This window comes from Zootoca vivipara, chromosome 6, assembly GCF_963506605.1.
Source record: "Zootoca vivipara chromosome 6, rZooViv1.1, whole genome shotgun sequence".
NCBI lineage: Eukaryota > Metazoa > Chordata > Lepidosauria > Squamata > Lacertidae > Zootoca > Zootoca vivipara.
The window spans coordinates 45,940,319-45,959,573 of NC_083281.1; the positions used below are offsets into that span (position 1 = coordinate 45,940,319).

Genomic DNA, 19,255 nt, shown 5'->3' on the forward strand with positions numbered 1-19,255 from the left:
GCCCTCTGATCCCTTTGCACTAGTCCCGGATGTTCCCGTGGGTTGGATGTGGTCACTCAGCATCACAGGAAAATACTTCTCTGTGTGAGATGAGGCACATTCCCCTCTATTTCACATGTTGCAGAAAAGGAACATTTACACCCAAAACATATTATAAACCCACTTGTATTTAACAAACTGAATGCTGATTTGGGGGGGGGGGGTTAAAAATTGTGTGTACAGACATCAACTAGGAAATCCAGCACATAATCTAGCAAAAATCAAGCACTTTTAAAGTCCCCAGTCTGAAAGTCTGGAGAAGCTTCTGCCTGCGAGCATAGACTAGCTTTCCTTAACCTGGTGCCTTTTAAGATTTCTGCACTACAATGTAGCCCTAAATACACCTGGAAAGCACACACTTGGGAAGACTGATATGGACAATACTGAGGCAAGTGAAGTAATTGGTCTGGCTAAGGTTGTTACCTGTGTCCTTGTCCTTATTAGATGCAAAATGTAGGAATACTAGAAGAAACTACAAACTACATAATCCCACTCAATCAAAAAATATTTTGGGAAAGATTTATTGACTACTGCGTGTGATGATCCATAGGTGCTTAGATTTATTAGCTACAAAATAATTACCGTAATTGTTTTGTACTGGGAATCTCCATTAACTCTGCCAGTAGATGATTGTGTGAAAGTATTTAGAAAGTGGCCTTCTGAACCAAAGTGGCATATTCATCAGGCATCGAGGAGGGACAATTCATAGCCAAACAGATTACTGAAATATGTATTTCATTTATAGTCCTTTAAAATACTAGACTGCCAGAACAGTGTTCAGCATTATACATTATTCCCTCTTATGTAAAGATCATGTACACTTGTACTACTTGAGCTCATGTTCTTTTATTATAGACATAGTTTTAAAAATGTATATTTTTTAAGTGTTTAGCTCAAATTCAGTCTTGTTCAGCCTGGTGCCTCCAGGTGTTATGGACTACAACTCCCATCAGCCCTGGCCAGAGCCAGGGATTAAGTCCTTTGTTCTCCAAATGCTGCTCTGCACACACAGAACCCAAGGATCAGCTACCGTAGCAAAGCTGCCCTTTCTGACTTCTGCTCTTCCTCATTAAAGGGCATTTTCAGGTTGCCCAGATGAGGATGGGGGGGGGGAGAGAGAGAGCACACTTGTCCTTCCTTCAAGGTAGATAGCAAGACTCTTCACATGACTCCTTTCACTCTCTCCTCTCTGCCCTTTCCAAAGCAGCCAGCGAAGTCAAACCATTAACAGCAGCCACAAACATCTCAAGGAATGTTTTCCAAACTTTTGATTGCCCAGGAGCAACCCTTGTTCCTATATTAAACCTCAAGGTACATTGCACTCTGTACTCAATGAGATGTGTACAGATGGGACCCACAACAATACGCTTGCAGGGTGGGGTGCTCATGTGCAGGCTGCTTACCAGCCAGCCACCAGGCCCTTCCTAAGAGGACTCCATTCCATTCCCTCCACCACCCACTCGGTTTTTGCTCCCAATAGACACTGAGCATTTTGTGGTTGTCGTGCACAACCAATCCTATTTTGGAGAGTCTCAGCCCTCTTAGTTTCTTTCTCCTCCATTTTTGTTGTACTTTTTCAAACCTTGGGAACCTACTGAGACCTCCCCTCTGTTGCCTGGATGGTGCCATTCCAGCTTCATAAGGACCAGTACCCAGAGATTTGATTTGCCATTAGTTTATGCCAGATCTTCTCAAGCAGCTCCCAGGACACTGGGCCATCACCCCCACCCACCCCCATCAGTTGTAGGATAGCCAAGTCAGGGATGGAGCTATATCATGTGCAGTATGAGCAAGTTCCAGTGCCATTTGCTATCCCTTCTCTTGTAGCTGCTCCCCCTATACTGGTAAAGAGGGAGGGGTCAGTGCAACATAATGACCTTCTCAATATGATGGTGGTGGTGTTGACTTTGGTGCCCCCGTCCCCCGTCCCAAAATACACTGCTTGGGAACTGCATGACTAAGCAAACCCTCCTGGCAATCTAGAAGTGCCACAGAGCTTCACAAATGAATTTATTTGCAGCTCGTTTGCAGGCCCAGCTCTCTCTTTGCAGTGGGCAAGTGAAGCACAGAGATCTGAGCCACCAAAAGGCAGCGAAATGTGATCAGCTTCAGAGTACAGTACTGCCTTATGCTGGGGAGAACAGCAGAGAGATTCAGGAATATAAGGAGAAAGACAGTTTAGGGACAGAGGCTGATCTCTCTGCTAGTGGCATTTTTTGCTCTCTCTTTTTGCTGAGGAGCCAGTGGTTAGGAGAACGCAGCCTAATGATGCAGGAAACGGACAGAGTTGCTCAAATAAGCCACTAAACCAGGAAGGAACAGTGACGGGTAATCTGAAAGATTTTGGGTGCAGATCCCAGTAAAGGTAGCTAAACTCACTTCTCTGCATTTAACTCCCACCTTGCAAAAGAGAACAGAAAAAGAGATACAGTGCATTCAGGTCTCGAGAAATTTTTCATTTTTACCTAAAAGCTGCAGTGGGCTCAGAGCACAATTGGATAAGCAGCACTAAGAAAGAGCTTGTAGCACTCATCAAACACACCCTGTCCCAAAGGCCCAAGTAAGCTTTTGCTACGGTGCCGATAACAGCTTTTTTAGGCATCATGGAGGGTTGATTTAGAGCAGGGAAAGGACACGTGGCAAAAAGACTCTCCCTCCCCTCCACCATGATGGACTTTGGCAATATGGCGACCCGAGCAAGGTCAAAAATTGGCACACACACCCCCTAAATATTTCTTATTTTCACAATAACTCCTTTTGGTATAAGTTGATTTTAAAATTTTGCACCCCCCTCGGTTCTGTGCCCTGTGTGAGGGAACCGCCCGCACTGCCCTAAATCCAGCACTGCCTCCCCAGTGCCACTCCTCCAAGCAAACTCAAAGCCTCCCACATAATAACCTGGCCACAGATCTTGGCTGCTATGGCTCCAGTCTCTATCATAGAAAGTTATGAGCGCACAAATTATTTTTGCTGAGGGAGCCCTGCCCACACAACTCTGTGTAGCCTCGGAGAAATGACACTTGCTGGGGGTCCTTTCTTGGTCTCCTGGAGGGAATCCCCACCACAGCCAAGTGGCTGTTTGCAAGTCTGCTCTGATTCCCAACATCATTATCACCATGATGATGACGACGATGATGTTGTACCTGTGCAGTCTCTCCCCTTTTGATAATAAACCTTTTGAGAAACACCAACAGCCCAGGTTAAAGTTCCAGTACTAGCATGCTTACTCAGAAGAAATGGGTGCCATGCTAAACAACTGAGCAAAAGAAATCTGGTTCTAACCATCCTCCTCCCCTCCCTCAAAATATTATTTTTAAAATAAATAGGCTGACCTTATCATACTGCCAGATGCAGTAAAAAAAGGGGGGAGCACCCACCCTCAACTTCATTTACACGACTAAAGTAAAAAATTTCCCATAAGAGTGACAGCCAAAACAGAGGTGGTGTTGGGGAGAAATAATTCTGTAAAATATAATTTAATATTTTACATTTAAAGTGTGTTCAAAATGTATGGTGAAATGGTTAAAAAGAAAGTTTACCATGTCTGTGTTACCTTCTACAAAGCATTATCACTGGATTACCTGCATCCCTGCCTCTGCGGCCTGAAACACTATTTGGCTCAATTCATTAGATGCAAGTTAAAATCTCATTTAAAAAGGCACCTTCTAATCAAAGCTGGATCCTGTTGAACAGGTGCAAGCCTCTTCTACCAGCACATCTGCAGCCCAAAACCAAAGCGCATTCAGAAAGTCCAACTATGTTCAGTAAAGCTTACTCCCATGCAAGCATGCAGGGGCATGGATCCTTAACAGTACAACCCTAGGCATGCCTACTTAGGAGTAAGCTACACTGAGTGCCATGGGATTTATTCTGAAGTAAGAATACACAAGATTTTGTCCAAGAGCATTTTTTTTGTCCAATCCCATCCCCTCCCTAATATAGCATACAGATAAAATAATATGGTATTACATGCTTTTGACAGTCAGTTAAGAAACAGTCATGTGAAACCCCTTTGCTCACATGCAGTCCCAAAATAATAGAAGCCACGCAGACAAAAAGGGTTATGGCAGAATATTTTACATTTTATTTATGACTTTTAAAACCAGGATATTTAAAGTCCTGGATCTTTGTTTAGCTCCAAAAATACACCATATATAAAAACACATTGATTTCCAGGTATTCACACTTAAAAGAAGACAAACTCTTTAACATTTTTACTACCTGGTACTACCGTAAGAGGATTCAGAATTGGCACTTAGGTAAAAATTCAGTGCTGTTTCTTTGGAGGAGAAGCACCAGCTGGCCAAAAGTGCTTGCTGGGACTTGGGGTCCTAAGTGGGGGGCACAGACAAAACAGAACTGCCTCCCCTTCACTCTCCAAAGAATGGAAACTTGGCACAGACAGAATTCGGTGCAGCTGGGACCCCAGAGCCCCACCTCTGCACCTCCAAGTCAACAACAAGCCTATGAGACTCTCTCTCTCTGCCTGCCTTCAGGTGGGAATCCCAGGCAGGTCACACTTGCTGGAATTACAGAAGCAACTCCAAAGTTGGCTTTCACCGTCAAGGAAGCCAGCAGGATTATTACTTTTTCTTTTCTAAGAGACAGGACACCACTAGTTCCAGCTGGTGAGATGGCAAGGATCAAAGCAATAAAATACAAAATAATAATAATAACATTAATAAAAAGAAGGGTCAGCAGACACCAAGGGGACCCCTTCTTGGCTTTCACAGTACAGAAGGCACAGGCGGGATAAAGGAAAGGAGGGAGAGAACTTGGAGGGTTAGATCAGTCAATACCCGCATCCAGAGGTCCTTCAGTTTGGGGTTTTGCCACCATTAGCATACAGCGCAGGCCAAAAATGCTGCTCTTCGCTTGGGTAGGAAAGACCCCTCCCATCCCAAAGCTGCCTTCTGGGGTGACCGTTTCCCTTTGAGTCCCGAATTTCAGTCCAGGGTGGGGTTGAACAACGTGGTAATGGAGAGAAATCATGCCCCCCTCTCCTTTCCCCAACCTGCCTCTCAGCCTTGTTAAGGTAGAGGTGGAGGGGGAATTCTTTTTGAAAAGTAGCAGCAGAATCCCCCATTGCACACTGCTTTCCTCCTCACCCCTAGAGACTCCCCAACCCCCAAAGCATCAACAGGCGCATCAGGAAAACGTCTCTGCTCCTTCCATTCCGCCACAAACTCGCTCCAGTCCGATTTCTGGAAGCTTGAGAGATCGCAGAGTTCGAACCAGGCAGCCCAGGATCTGCCAGGCACTGACATTCCGGGGCGGGGGGGGGGGCGCACCCGATTTCAAAATACCACCTGGCAAGTCCTGGGAAGAGTTCAGATTTCAGGAGAAAGACCCTACCAGGCTGTTGTTGGGGGCCGCCTCCCCGTCTAAGGCACAAAAGTCCTGCGCATTTGGCTCTGCACCCTGCAAATGGGGCCAGACTGAGGATTTTTTTTTTATTTTAGCCCCAACGTAGGCAAGGGGTTGATTTTCTCACGCGCCCCCGATGTGCGCCCCGGCACCTACTTGCGGGCAAGAAGGGCTCCCACCATAGTCTGCGCGCCGCAGCTTCCCCGGGCGAGCGCTTCAGAGCCCTTGCTGCTGGCAAGAAACAGAGAGAGAGAGAAGAGTGGAGAGCGCACTAGCGAGCAGCCCTTCTCGGCGGCGGCGCGGGTCGGAGTCCGGCTCTGTTGGGGCGCGCGCTCAGGCGCAGCTGCCCATGGCTTTGACGAGCGAGCTCTCGGGCAGCTGTCGGAAGATGCCGCGCAGGGTCTCCAGCTCTCGGCTGAGCTGCTCGACGCGCTTGCGGAGCCGCTCGTTATCGTTGCTCAGCTCCAGCACCTTCTGCTGCGTCTCAGCGTTGCGCTGCTTGGCTTTGTCGCGGCTCTTGCGCACGGCAATGTTGTTGCGCTCGCGGCGCACGCGGTATTCGCTGCTGCTCTTGTCCAGCAGCTTCTTGGACTTGCCCGACGACGCGGCCCCGCCGCCCGCCGCGTGGAGCCGGTGCGCGTGGTGCGGGTGCTGCGCGTGGTGAGGGTGGTGGGCTCCGCCGTGGGGGCTCGGCGCAGGCGTGGGGGGCGGTGTGGGCTGCCCGCCGGGCTGCAGATGCACCGTCGTCTGAGCGCAGTGCGCGACCTGGTACTGGAGGTGGCTGCAGTTGGGCCCGGCCGGCGGCGGGTAGAGGGCGGCCAGGGCCGCCGCCTCGTCGTCCTCGTGGGGTTCCTGCTTGATGAGCAGCGGGCGCAGGCCGGGCAGCGGCGGTCCACCGGCCAGGCGCTCGTAGGCCGCGCCGGCCTCCAGCTTGTCCGCGTAGCCGTAGAGCGGGCCGCCTTGCGGGAAGCCGACGCCCGGCATCCCGGATCCGACGCCGTACTCCAGGCCGGTCTTAGCGGCGCGTTCCTGCTTGTTGTGCTGGAAGAGGTCGGCCAGGAACTCGTCGTTGAAGGCGCTCGGGTCGATGTAGGCGCTCAGGTCGATGGAGTTCTCGTGCTCGCAGATGTCAGGCAGCTCCGAGGCCAGGTAGCCGTAGGCGCCGGCGGAGGGCAGGTGCGGGTGCGCCCCGGCGGGAGAAGCGGGCTGGTGGCGCTGCTGCTGCTGCTGCGCTGGCTGCAGGGCGTGCGGCTGGAGGGCGCTGCTCTGGGGGGGCCGCGAGTCCGCCTCGTAGAAGTTGCCCGACTCCATGGAGTAGCTAAAGCGGGCCGCTGCGGCGCATGGTGGGGGACCCGCTGGCTCCAGGCTGAGGCTGCACCCGGCTCTGCCGCTTGCTTGCACTAATGAGTCTTTCCTACTCCCTTCGGCTCTCGGCTTGCTCCCGGGCTGCCTCCTCCAGCCCTCGGCCTCCTATTTATACCTCCTGCTTCGCAGGCAGAGCTGGGCATCGCCCTCTAGTGTCCAACCTCCTGGGAACTTTGACCGGCCTCGCCTCCTTTCGGTGGAGCTTGGAGCCTCGACGGGGCCTCCCCGGCTGCCCTGCCTGCCTGCCTCCTTGCCCGCCCACCGCCTCCTCCTCCGGGCTGCCTGCCTGGACGGGCTGAACGCCAGCGCCCTGCAGAGGGACGCGCACCTGCCTGCCTCTGAGGACCCAGGAGCGGCTTCATAATGCATATCGGAGCCGGATCGTTTGCTTCCTCCCACCCCGCGTAACACACATACGCACGTTAATCGCAACACGGTTCCTGTCCCTTTCGTGTCAGTTGTACGCTGCAGCACTCTCACTGCGGGAAATGGATTTTTGGAGTCTAGCTACTACCGGTACACTAAACGCGTGTTAACTAAGCGCCGCCCCCAGCACGTTCTCTGTATATCAGTTCATTCTGAGAAGCACCTTTGAGGAGAAGGAATTTAAATAAGAGAAACAGTGTGCGTGTGCTGGGAGACCGCGGGCGCGATTAACTTTCTCCTGGCTCCAACTACACCCCCCCCCCACCGTTTCAAAAAAAAGTGCTCCTGTTGTCACGATTCTTCGGGCATCACTGAGATCTCCCCACCCCACCTCACCTTGCCCCACTTTATACAGACATGCATTTGCTTCTGTTCTGATTTGAAAAGCGGAGGAAAGGCAACCCAGGCACCGAATCCATTCCACAGTGCAAGTATAACCATGCAGCTTGGGTCGCGGCCAAAATGCCTTTTTATATTCTAAATTGCCAGGCAGATTAATACTGTCCAAAGGCTTTAACAACCTGGAAACTCAGATAAGGAGCTCTCTGAAGTGCCCAAGGAAGTCCAAGGTACTTTCAGTGTGCATTCCAAGAGAGGTGTGTGTATGATGGCTATGTGTGCGCGCCTGTGCACACCTGCCTAGAGAGAGAGAGAGAGAGAGAGAGAGAGAGAGCAAGCTTCTGCCCTTTTCAGAAACACTTTCCTTGAAGTTTCAGCCTTTACAGTTGCAAACATCACCATCAACAACAAATAATAACTGAGGTATAGTAGAGGAACACCCCCCCCCCCCAACCTGGTGCCATTCAGAGACTTTGGATTTGGATTAGGTTAGGGAAGACTCAAGACAAGGATTGAGGAGATGGGGCTTCAGTTCCCCCCATACACTTAGGGATGAAGCTTGCCTAGCCTACCTTACAGGGTCCTTTGAAGGACAGGAGGAAGGACCATATTCACTTTCATGAGCTCCTAGGAGGAAGGAACAAGTAGAAATGTGATAGATCTAAAATAAAATGATTTATCACTTTGGATCACCCTTTCTACCTTTGAATCAGTTGCAGCCTGAACCTAAATGCATTTACTGAGACTGCAGTCCTAACCCCTCACACCTGGGATAAGCCCAATGGAATTCAGTAGGGTTTTTTTCTGAGTAGGGTTGCACTGTTACTCCCAAAGAAGCATGCTTAGAATTGCAGTCATTTTGCAACTAAATTTTGCTTGTTTACTTTGAAGTAAGTCCTATGGAGTTTATTATTTGTTAGTTTGTTGCATTTATGTTTATATCCAAACAGCTCAAGGTGGCATATGTAGTTCTTCCTCATTTTATCCTCACAAAACTCGGTGATGTAGCTTAGGTTGAGAGACAGTGACTGGTCCAGGGTCACCCAGGGAGCTTCATGGCTGAGTGGGGACATAAATCCTGGTCTCCCAGGTACTAGTCCCACATGCTAACAAACTGCCCTACACTTTGAGTCTTTTTGCAACAGCACAATGAGAGCTTTTGGACCTCTCTTGGCATGGTGCCCTCCAGGTCTGTTGGATTCCAAGCCGCATCACCCCCAGCCATCGATTAGGACTAATGGAAATGAGGAGGGGGGCACCGTGTTGGCTACCTCTAATCATGAAAAGCAAAGCATTCTGTAATCTCATGCCTAGTACAACAGTCTATTTGTGAGATGTACGTTCCTAAACAGAATGCCTCCCTTTTGGAATTGCAAATTAACAACTGGGATAGACAGACCCCCCCCCTCACCCGCAAAGCCTCCCCCCCCCCCCAGATTGTACTTCCAGACAACTTCAAAACTTCCCTCTATTCTTTTCTTCATGCTGGTGTCAGGGCTGAGCTGTAGAAGGCAGCCTGAAGCAGGTCCAGATCAAAGAGTAACAAGGAACTCAGTCCCACAGGAGGCAGTGATGGGCCCCAACTTTAAAAGATTAAAGTCATGGGGTGAGGTCTATCAACCAGCAATGGTGGATATGCTCCACCTCCATGGTTGCAGGCAATAATGCTTCTGAATTTCAGTTGCTGGAAACGACAGGTGGGAAGAGTGCTCTTGTGGTCATTTCCTGCTTGTGCGTTTCCCACAGGCACCTGGTGGGCCACTTTGAGTAAAGGATGCGGAATTAGATGGGCCACTGGCCAGATCCAGCAGCTTGTCTTACATTCTCATGAGGATCAGAAGAGAGGAATAACACAGGTAGACCTTGTGGCTCAAGCAGAATTCACTAGAAACCCTTTCATGATCATTCATATGCCAAGGAGGAGGGGAGAGTTGGATGGATTCAGTTCTGAAGGTTCTTACCGTAGCTGAGGAGTTGCAGTGACTTGGCTCACCACCTGGGGCAGCAGTCAGTAGTTCCTGAGAAAGTGCACTTGTCAGATTTTGGTACCCAATGCAATACTTTCTGGACACGTCCAGCAACAACAAAAAAGGGTAACAGAACACATGCTTTCACCAAACATAGTCTTGGTTTCAATCTCCTCTTAAAATAACCAGGTAGCAGGCAATGTGTAAAAGACCTCGACCCAAGATCCTGGAGGGTTGCTGCTAGTCAGAGCAGATAATTCTGGGGTTGCCTACCCTTGCCAAAATGGAATGGGTGTATGTTTTAGCTGCCCCACCTACCTAAAAGGCTCCAAACATGATCGGACTCATCCGTCAAATGTGATGAGGGCCTCAGCTCATCCACACTGGAGTTTCATGTGAATTTGCAGCTGTTTGTGTCCCTGTACTGCTGGGTCGTCATCCCCCACCCCGGTGTCTATTAATTTTTATTCATTTATTGCATTTATAGCCCACCTTTTCTCCAAGGAGCTCAAGGTGGCCTACATGGTTCTCTTCCTCTTCATTTTATCCTCACAACAACCCTTTGAGGTAGGTTAGGCTCAGAGACTGTGATTGGCCCAGTGAGCTTCATGGCCAAGTGGGGATTTGAACTCTGGTCTCCCAGGTCATAGCCTCACCTCAGACCCTGAATCAGAAGCAATATTTGTAAAACTGAAGTTTAAGTCCTCCCACTGAACTGACCTAAGCTTGGGAAAGTAAAATAGCAACACCTTTTTTTTCTTCCCCACACGGGTATCATAGCCAGCCAAGAAGGGATTAACCCTACCAAATTTCAGAAAGGTAGATCCATGGGTTTCTGTGCTAGTCACCTTAAAATTTTGCTTCTTTCATTGTGTACACTGACTTTGCACACCGTGCTAGACAGTGAGTACAATGTACAGCTCACAAGACTTTACACACACATGCACAAGACAAAATAATACTATAATCAATGCAAAATACAAAACCTAATAAGACCCTATGGCCAAAATTTGGGGCAGTGGGAGAGGGACCTAACCTTCTGGAGTGGAAAGCATTAATACATAGAATTGTGTGTATGTTCCACAAGAATGCTTGCACCAGCAAGAATAGATGACAAGGTAAAAGGTTATATGCCTATTTAAAAGTTTTTTAAAAAACTTAACTTTAATTGTACATCACTTAGAAAATCTATACTATGAGGTGTATAATAAATATGAATATTATTACTTATTAGGCTAGGAGAGGGTCAAATGAATAATAATTTAACAGGCTTTATTTGGAAGCGTGTTAACTAAATGCTCCATCTATTTAAACCTGGCAGTTTAAAAAAAATTGGCAAGCAACAGATATGTGGCTCACACCATTGAGTAAGTTATGCCTCATTCCCAGAAGAGGCACATACAAGCCCTGAGTCTGGGTTTGTTATTCCATTTGCTCCAAACTCTGTCTGAAGAGCTGTGTACATTTATTTTCTCTGTGGCTTATTTCCACCCAAGGCAAGAAGATGAACACCATCTGCCATGATGTTGTCAGATTTCCATCCCATACAACTAGTGTGCATGAGAAAACTGTGTGGCCATGGTTTTAAATGGACACCCTTAATTTGTAAGGATAACACATGACACCCCAATTTGCTTTGCTGCCACCACAAGTATCTTCACAACCATTTGCTACATGTGTGTCTAAGAACCCATGTCTGCATGCATTTACACACAGCACCTTGTATGGAAGGTCAGATCCTTGCTGGAGTCTATTGCTCTGAGAACATACCTAAAGTATCCTGTACCCAGAAATGTATTCTTACCCAGAACTATTCCATGGAGGAGTAGTTATTTTAAAGAAATAACAAAGGAATTGATAATAAAATAGTGTGGTGCAGCATTTATATTAAAAAGCACAGGAGCATTTAACTAATATCGCAACTCATTTAAACTCCTAGTCTAAAGGAAATAAGAGTTCCTACATTTTAAGAGGAAAATAAAGTGGAGGCCTTACAGGATTCCATAGTTTTCAAAACATTACCTATCCAGTCTAAGATGAACTATTCCTGCAGCTATCTGGGTGCAAGGATTTGAGAGACCAAGACTAGAAGCAGGATCAGGAATTTGGTGCCTTTGAGATTTCAGTTTTTTGGGAAATCTCTCTGAACTTTCATGCCACCAGCCAATGGAATCCTAACCAGACTTCTTGATCCAGCACTGACATCGATGTGGAGTTGCATGGAAAGTTGAAGTCTGGAAATCTCTAGTTGGGCATGCGCAAGTGAGGGACAATGAGGGTTTTGCTGATATGTAGGTGGGTGTGCACAGGGCCAGCCCACCCATGAGGCAAGGTGAAGTGACCACCTCAGGTGGCAGAGTCCATAGGAGCAGCAGATCCTGATGTTGCTCTTTCTTGCCCTCCCCCTTGTTCCTGGTGTAGATCTTCCTTGACCCCTTCTTCCCTGGCAGGGAGAGGGGATGTCATTTTGAGGTGCAGCTCAGGAGCCAAAATGTATTGGGCCTGCTCTGGGTGTACACAAGGCAGGGTGTGTGAGTATCTCTCCAAGATAACCTCTTGAACAGATTTTCCTACTAGGCAGCAAATATTCTGCATGGGATCTCCTGGCCTGCCAGGACACCTGGAATGAGATGCTATTGTTCAAACTCATCACACATTTACATATCTATATTTGACCCAGGAAGCCTGTTTTGGGAAGTTAAGGTCTTATGTTGGGAACTCTGCATCCAGGGACCTTTTTGTTGCCATTATCATCGTTTCAGTGTTTGAATCATCAAGGTTCCTGTCATACAATAACTTGCTAGAGAGGGTCAGAAAAGGAGGAGGAGTGGTGGGGTGCAATTACCAGTCCTCTGCTGTTCATGCCAATTCCTGGTCTGGTTACAAACATCAAATGACAGCCAATATAACACCATGTTTAGCTTTCACAAAGGCATCTGGCTTCACGGTCAAAAGTACACATTGGCATTCTGGTGCAGCATCAGAGATTGAGAGCCTCAAAGTGAACTTGTAACATGCCGTTCTTCTATCCCCAGGGATGCAACCGACTAGAATATTTTACCTAAAAAAACATATCATATTTTTTCGTCTATAAGACACTCCCCATGTATTAGACGCCCCCTATTTTTGGGGACCCAGATTTAAGGAAATGGGGAAAGATGTATCCATGTATAAGACACCCCCTAATTTTTGACATTATTTTTAAGGGAAAAAACCTAGTCTTATACATGGAAAAATACGGCAATTTGCAAGGTATCAGCAACCTCACTCCAGCATCAGGCCCATCACCCTTAAAGGAACAAAATGGTCTGTCAGGGGTCAGGTGCAAAACAGAGCAGGAAAGTGGTTGGGTTTAGAAGATAATGGTGGTGGTTCTTATCAGAATGCATTTTTAATCTTTTGTTTGTAAGCCGCCCAGAGTGTGTGTGTGTATGTATGTACGGTATGTATGTATAAATAATTATATACACCATCTTTCATTTTGAGAAGAAATACCAAGGTGGTTCACAAACGAAACACCACAATAAAACTAATTCAATAAAACCAAGTTAACATATCAACCACAATAAAACAACATCAAACTATCAGGAATAGCGGGAACTGGTGTTAATGCACAGGGAAATGCTTTGGTAAACAGGTACATTTTCAGTTATTGGCAGGAATCATTATCATTGGAGCTCGCCTGATCATTCCACAAGGTAAGTGTCACCATAAAAATGTGTTTGGTTCCACCCTCCCAGCGCTCTCAAGACAGTTATATACAAGTTGGAACTCTAGGTTTAATAAGGAAGGAGAAACAAAATTCTCTACATGTTTATCGATTCCAACTGGAAAATGTGCAACAGGAATTCTTGCAAAATGCACTTCTCTTCCCAAACTGCCACTTGCATGGATGGGGAGAGGTTTTTTTTGAAGAGGTCACTGGAATGACAGCTGAGAGGTTATACTACCTCAAGTTAATCCATTATTCCATACAGAAGTTACATTTAAGATGTACATGCTCCTGCCTAGCTGTGGGTGAAGGGGTACCTGAGAGCATCTGAAATGGGGGTGGCTAGCCGTTTTCGGCCAAAGGAGTCACAACCACTCTTGGCCAACCCTCTGGGGACAGTATGCCAGCAGTGGGTGCAGCCCCCCTGCACTGTTACATGCATATCCAGGACAACCCATTCAGGGTCCTGGGTTCAGACAGTTTAAAACCTCTTGATCCACCCCTGCACAGTGTTTGCTTTAACACGGTTTTCTTTTTGTAGCCACCACCACTGCTGGTCCAGGAAAATGTGCTTGGTGCCCTGGATCAGGCCCCAGACCCCAGGTGAGCCACCTTGGTCTATAGTCTAGAAAGGAGTCATGGAATGCATTAATAAAGTGGCTGCCTCTAAAGGAAGGTTTTGTGGGCATTATAGGTGCCTCTGAACTTAATTCTTCACCCAGGTGCTTGGGAGACCCCCCCTTGCTTGTATTTCAGCTCTTCTGCCTCCAATATATTATTTAATATATTTTTATCTCACCTTTCCTTCAAGGAGCTCAAGGTGTCATACATAGTTCTCCTCCTCCCATTTAATCCTCACAACAGTCCTGTGAGGTAGGTTAGACTGAGAGAGTGAGACTGGCTCAAGATCATGGCTAGTGTAACCATGGCTTGGAGAAAGTGGATAGAGAAAGCATCTCTTTCCCTCTCTCATGACACTAGAGACAACCAGTGCAGCTGAATTGGAAGATGTAGACAAAAGACAGTAATGCTTCATGCAGCACATGGTTAAACTATGGAACTCGCTCCCTCAGGAGGCAGTGACGGCCACCAACTTGGATGGCTTTAAAGGCGGATTGGACAAATTCATGGAGGACAAGGCTATCAATGGCTACTAGCCACAGTGGCTATGCTCTGCCTCCACTGTCAGAAGAAGTAATGCTTCTGAATATCAGTCGCTGGAAACTGCAGGAGGGGAGAGTACCCTTGGATTTCCACAGGCATCTGGGTGGCCAACGTAAGACCAGGGTGCTCAACAAGATGAGCTATTGGCTTGATCCAGCAGGCTCCTCTTTTGTTATTTTCTTATGTTCTTATGTACTGTTCTCCAAGTGGGCCACAGCAAGTAAGCTTAAGTGCAGTTCAGAGGGTGTGAAGTCTTCTCACCAGGAGAGATATTTCACAGCTGGCTCCCTCATCACTCAGCCATAGGAGCCTGGCGGCAAAAAGAGGGAATTGCTGGAAGTGCCATGAGGGTGATCCCTCCTCACCACCCTCCCAGATGTTCCATCTGCTAATGCTGGTGTTACTGCCATCGTGATTAATAAATACAAAAGAGACCTCATAGAGGACCACCAAAGAGATGCAGTCAAGATGATGAGCAAAAGTGACAGCACCCAGTAAACCAACCAGAGGAGCCAGAAGAGCAGCCTCCCTGCAGCTCATCAGGGGTCAGTTCCATGAACTGAGTTGCACAGTCCCCATCTATTCTAAAGGAAGGTAGGAAGGAGAGAATGGTTCTGTAACTTGATCAAATAACCTGAAGGGGTCCCAGACCAAAGGTGGAGAACCTCAGGTCCAGGTTCCAAATGTGGCACTCCAGTCCTCTGTATCCGGTCCTTGAAACTCTATGCTCACCCTTCTTTGCACCCTGGCTGGACTGTGCCCTTGAGCTCTGCTGTTGCCTCTTGCTTGTCCGGATAGAGAATAGAGGCAGATGGTGCATAGAAACTAGCCCACTGTACAAAGGTAAAATTTAAATTTGTTGTTCCACCCACCTTTGCCTCTGAACCCACCCACTGCAGGCATGCAGCCCTTGGAAGGTTGCCTAGTTTTTAGTCCCCTAGGCTAAAAACATGCCCTCCATTTAGACCAATGTGGCACAATTCAACTAATTTCTTAAGATCTTTCTGGGTGGGGGGTTTTCCCCCAGAAAGAAAAAAAGTTTGGAGGACTGGAATTTGGGGATATTGTTTATCAGTGAAAGCTGGTCTATTGGGGCAAATGGGGCACTGTCCCAGTAACTGCATCACCTCGTGCAGCCTCCACCTGCCTATCTTCTTACTTACAAACTAATCCATGGGATGGCACTACCTATTAGCCTCCTCCTCTGTAGACCTGAGGTTGCCCTTGTGGTACTCAGCAATGAGGAGGAGGATGGGGACACAACTAGAATTAGTTGCACTGCCTGTCAATGCCTCTGGCTCCCCCTACTGTTGAACTCCCTGCCTTCTGCCCTACCAGCTCCAGTGGGCATCATTCACCAAAGTGGCTTGCTACAGTGCAGGTGATAAAGTCCTCTGAGGCCAACATTTATCAGATGCATGAAGTGTAACTCAAAACTTGCAGGGTATATACGGTCACAATCTTCACCCCATTCTGACTGCAAAACTGAACTTGCAAAAAAACAATATGCTCTCTACTGTATTATTCCACGTGCTTGGCTTGGTTTCCCTGCTGGCAAGTTCTGATCTATCAAGCAGCCTTCTGGAAACAGTTGAAGCTTTCTCTCCCCCCACCCTCCAGCCCTGCCTCAGTCTAAGAATCTTGCTTAATAGCTAGATTTGTTTACTATGAATCACAGGGTACCTTTCCTTACTATTATGTGTATTATGGAGAATGTTTTATAAATACCCTAATAATTATGGGTGTGGGTTTTTGTCCTGCGGTTAATGAACTCCTTGGAAATGTGCTCCAGCCTCCACCAAGCTGTCAAAAACCCTCACAGCTTTTGGAGTAAAGAACAGGCGTGGCACTCAGTAAAGCCCAGGCATGAGAAAAAAGCATCACTCATTTCCAAATGGATGCTACTTTTTCTAATTCAGACTTGCTTGGAGGCTTTGAAAATCCTGTAGCAATCTTAACAACGGCATCCATCATTCCTTCTTAGAGTGAACTCAGATGATTGAGTGCCAATTAGTTTGGAAGTGCCACAGTCTTCCTCCTCTCCCCAAAAATAAGGGTGTGGGTCTTACATACTTGGGGAATCTCCTAGGTATGCAGAAGAATAGCAGATTTTAAATTAAAAGAAATATCCTCCCCGCGAAGTGTCCTGATGTCAGGAGCCCATGAGCTTCCAGGGTTGAGGGACCCTGCTGCCCTCCAGATGTTCTTGACTTTCAATATCATGTAAAATCAAAATATAAAACGAAACAATACCTACAACATTAAAACCTATATATAATAAAGCAATTTAAATTTTGTTAATAATGAAGACACTTAATGAGAACCATTCAACTCTGTAACTACAAAAGAGCTCCCCTCCCCAAAAAATGTCTGCAAGATGAGTGCCATCGGAGAAAGCATTCCAAAACTTTGTGCCTAATAGGAGACAATTGATTCAATATCAGTTCATTTTAGCTAGCACCCAAATAATATTTTACTCTCTGGAAAAATCTCAACTCATAGGGCTGTTCTCCTTGAACTAACTTGTAACACGTGAAAATCATATATGTATCTGGTGATTCCAGAAAAAAGACTGTTCCCATCCTGTGCTGTTTGCTTTTTCCTTTCACTCTTGCCCCGTTTTCCAGTCCAGACAAATAGAAGAACCACATGTATTTTACCACTTTTATTGTAATAGATATTTAATAGTGGTTTTTGGCAGTAAGACAAACATATTTTAAGGGCATGCCTCAGCCCTACATTAGTTACTGACAGACAGTAGTACTGCGTTGTCTCAATAAATAAGAATTTACTATCTTAACACCTGCCAATATAGGTGGATGCAGTTCATAAATTATGCAACAGGGGGCTAAATTATTTAAATACAATTAATCACAAATACACCCTTTCTGAACCCTTTCGGTGATTGATACAGGATTAGGTGTCATGCCTTGAGCCATAGTATATTCAAGGTGTAATTTTTGAAGCACACTTTTAAAAAATGAAATAAAAAAATTCCTTCCAGTAGCACCTTAGAGACCAACTAAGTTTGTCATTGGTATGAGCTTTCGTGTGCATGGTGTATCTGAAGAAGTGTGCATGCACACGAAAGCTCATACCAACGACAAACTTAGTTGGTCTCTAAGGTGCTACTGGAAGGAATTTTTTTTATTTTGTTTCGACTACGGCAGACCAACACGGCTACCTACTTGTGATAAGAAATGAGACACTTTATGCCAAAGTCTTCTCTTACAGATAGTCAAATGCAGATTTAAGATATATTAAAGTTGCAAAATGTCTTCCTCTGGATGGTCTGGAAAATTTCTCCACCTTGTGTGCTAAACTGCCATTGATAGCCCTTTCCTCCATGATAGCCTTTTTGTAATGAATGTGTCTTTTAAAGCCATCCGAGCCTCTTGTGGGAGAGAGTTCCATAGCTTAACTACGTGCTGCATTTAAAAGTCATTTCTTTTATCTGTCTAGAATCCTCCAAAGTCCAGCTCATAGGAGCCAACTCCTAAGGACCGAGATCCCTCCCCCCCATAAAATATTTGAGGGGTTCCACCCCCCCAGTTGATGGACATTGCCATTCAAATGGGGTGTGTGTGCTGTGTCTTGTGATTATTTTATTTAAGTTGGCACCCCTGGTCCAACTTCGTTAGATGTTGACAAATTCTTATTTTATGAAAAAGGGAGAAAAAACTGTTCACTACCCATTTTTTCCACACCCTGCATAATTTTATAAACTTTTGTCATGCTGCCTCTTACTGGCCTTTTCTCCCCAAGAGAAAAAGTCCCAAACGCTGCAACTTTTTCCTCATAAGGCAGGCATGTCGAAAGTCCGTTTTGGGGGCCTAATCCGGCTCGTCGGTCAGTTTAATCCGGCCCCTCTTTGAAAATATTTTGGACACCACTGTTAAAAGGGAATTGCTTCATCCCCATGATCATTCTGGTTTCCCTCATCTGAACCTTTCACAACTCTGCAACATGCTTTTTTGAAGTGAAGTGACCAGAACGGTACAATGCATTCCAAATGTTGTTGCACCATAGATTTGTATAGCAGCATTATATCAGTAGTTCCTGCCCCCCCCCATTCCTTTCCTTATGTTCCCTAGCCTATTTTATTTAATGGATTTATTGCATTTACATGTATATCTCACCTCCCCCCCCCAGGAGCTCAGGAAGGTGGTGTACATGGTTCTGTCCCTCATTTAATCTCCATAGCATCCCAGTGTGATACATTAGGTAGGTAGAGAGGCAGTAACTGGCCAAAGGACATCCTCTGAGCTTCATGTCTGAGTGGGAATTTGAACCCTGGTCTCCCAGGTCTTAGTCCAGTACTAAGGCGGGGCTGCCACACGCTGGATCACCATCTTAATCAATGTATCTATTACGACCCCAATGAATCATTCCTGATCAGGCCCATGAGCGAACAGTAGATGTGAAATTGAGATTATTATGATTTTTTTGCCCCAAATGTTCATCAGTTTACGCGATTTATTTTTTACACTGAATTGCATTTGCTAAATTTCTGTCCATTCAGCCTGCTTGGAGAGGTGCTTTCGGAGCTCTTCGCAACCTTTTTTTTGTCTTAACCACCCTGGTTTAACCACCATCAGCAAACTTGGCCATCTCCTCTGTCCACCGCGAACTCTAGATTGTTCTACCTGAATCTAGACCTCCTAATGCCAATAGTTAAGTCCCCTTAGGAAGTACGACTGGGGGCCTATAGGAGACATCCAGGAACACTTTTATATTGAAAGTTACTTCAAATGTTGCCTTTGAAGGGGTGTGGGGTACAGGCAAGGATAAAAAAATGTAAAAGAATCCCGAACACTTCCAACCATCCCGCCTACTTCTTTTACACAAGAAAAAAAAGCGAGGCAATGTATATGAT

General features: G+C 46.5%; 1 protein-coding gene across 1 annotated transcript; it reads right to left on the reverse strand.

Annotated features, from left to right (window-relative positions):
* Positions 1–203: 203 nt before the first annotated feature.
* CEBPA (CCAAT enhancer binding protein alpha) lies at positions 204–6,915 on the reverse strand. The gene has a single exon (XM_035120325.2). It carries the CDS (start codon positions 6,715–6,717, stop codon positions 5,740–5,742), a length of 978 nt encoding a protein of 325 aa, XP_034976216.1. The 5' UTR covers positions 6,718–6,915; the 3' UTR covers positions 204–5,739.
* Between the last annotated feature and the right edge of the window lie 12,340 nt (positions 6,916–19,255).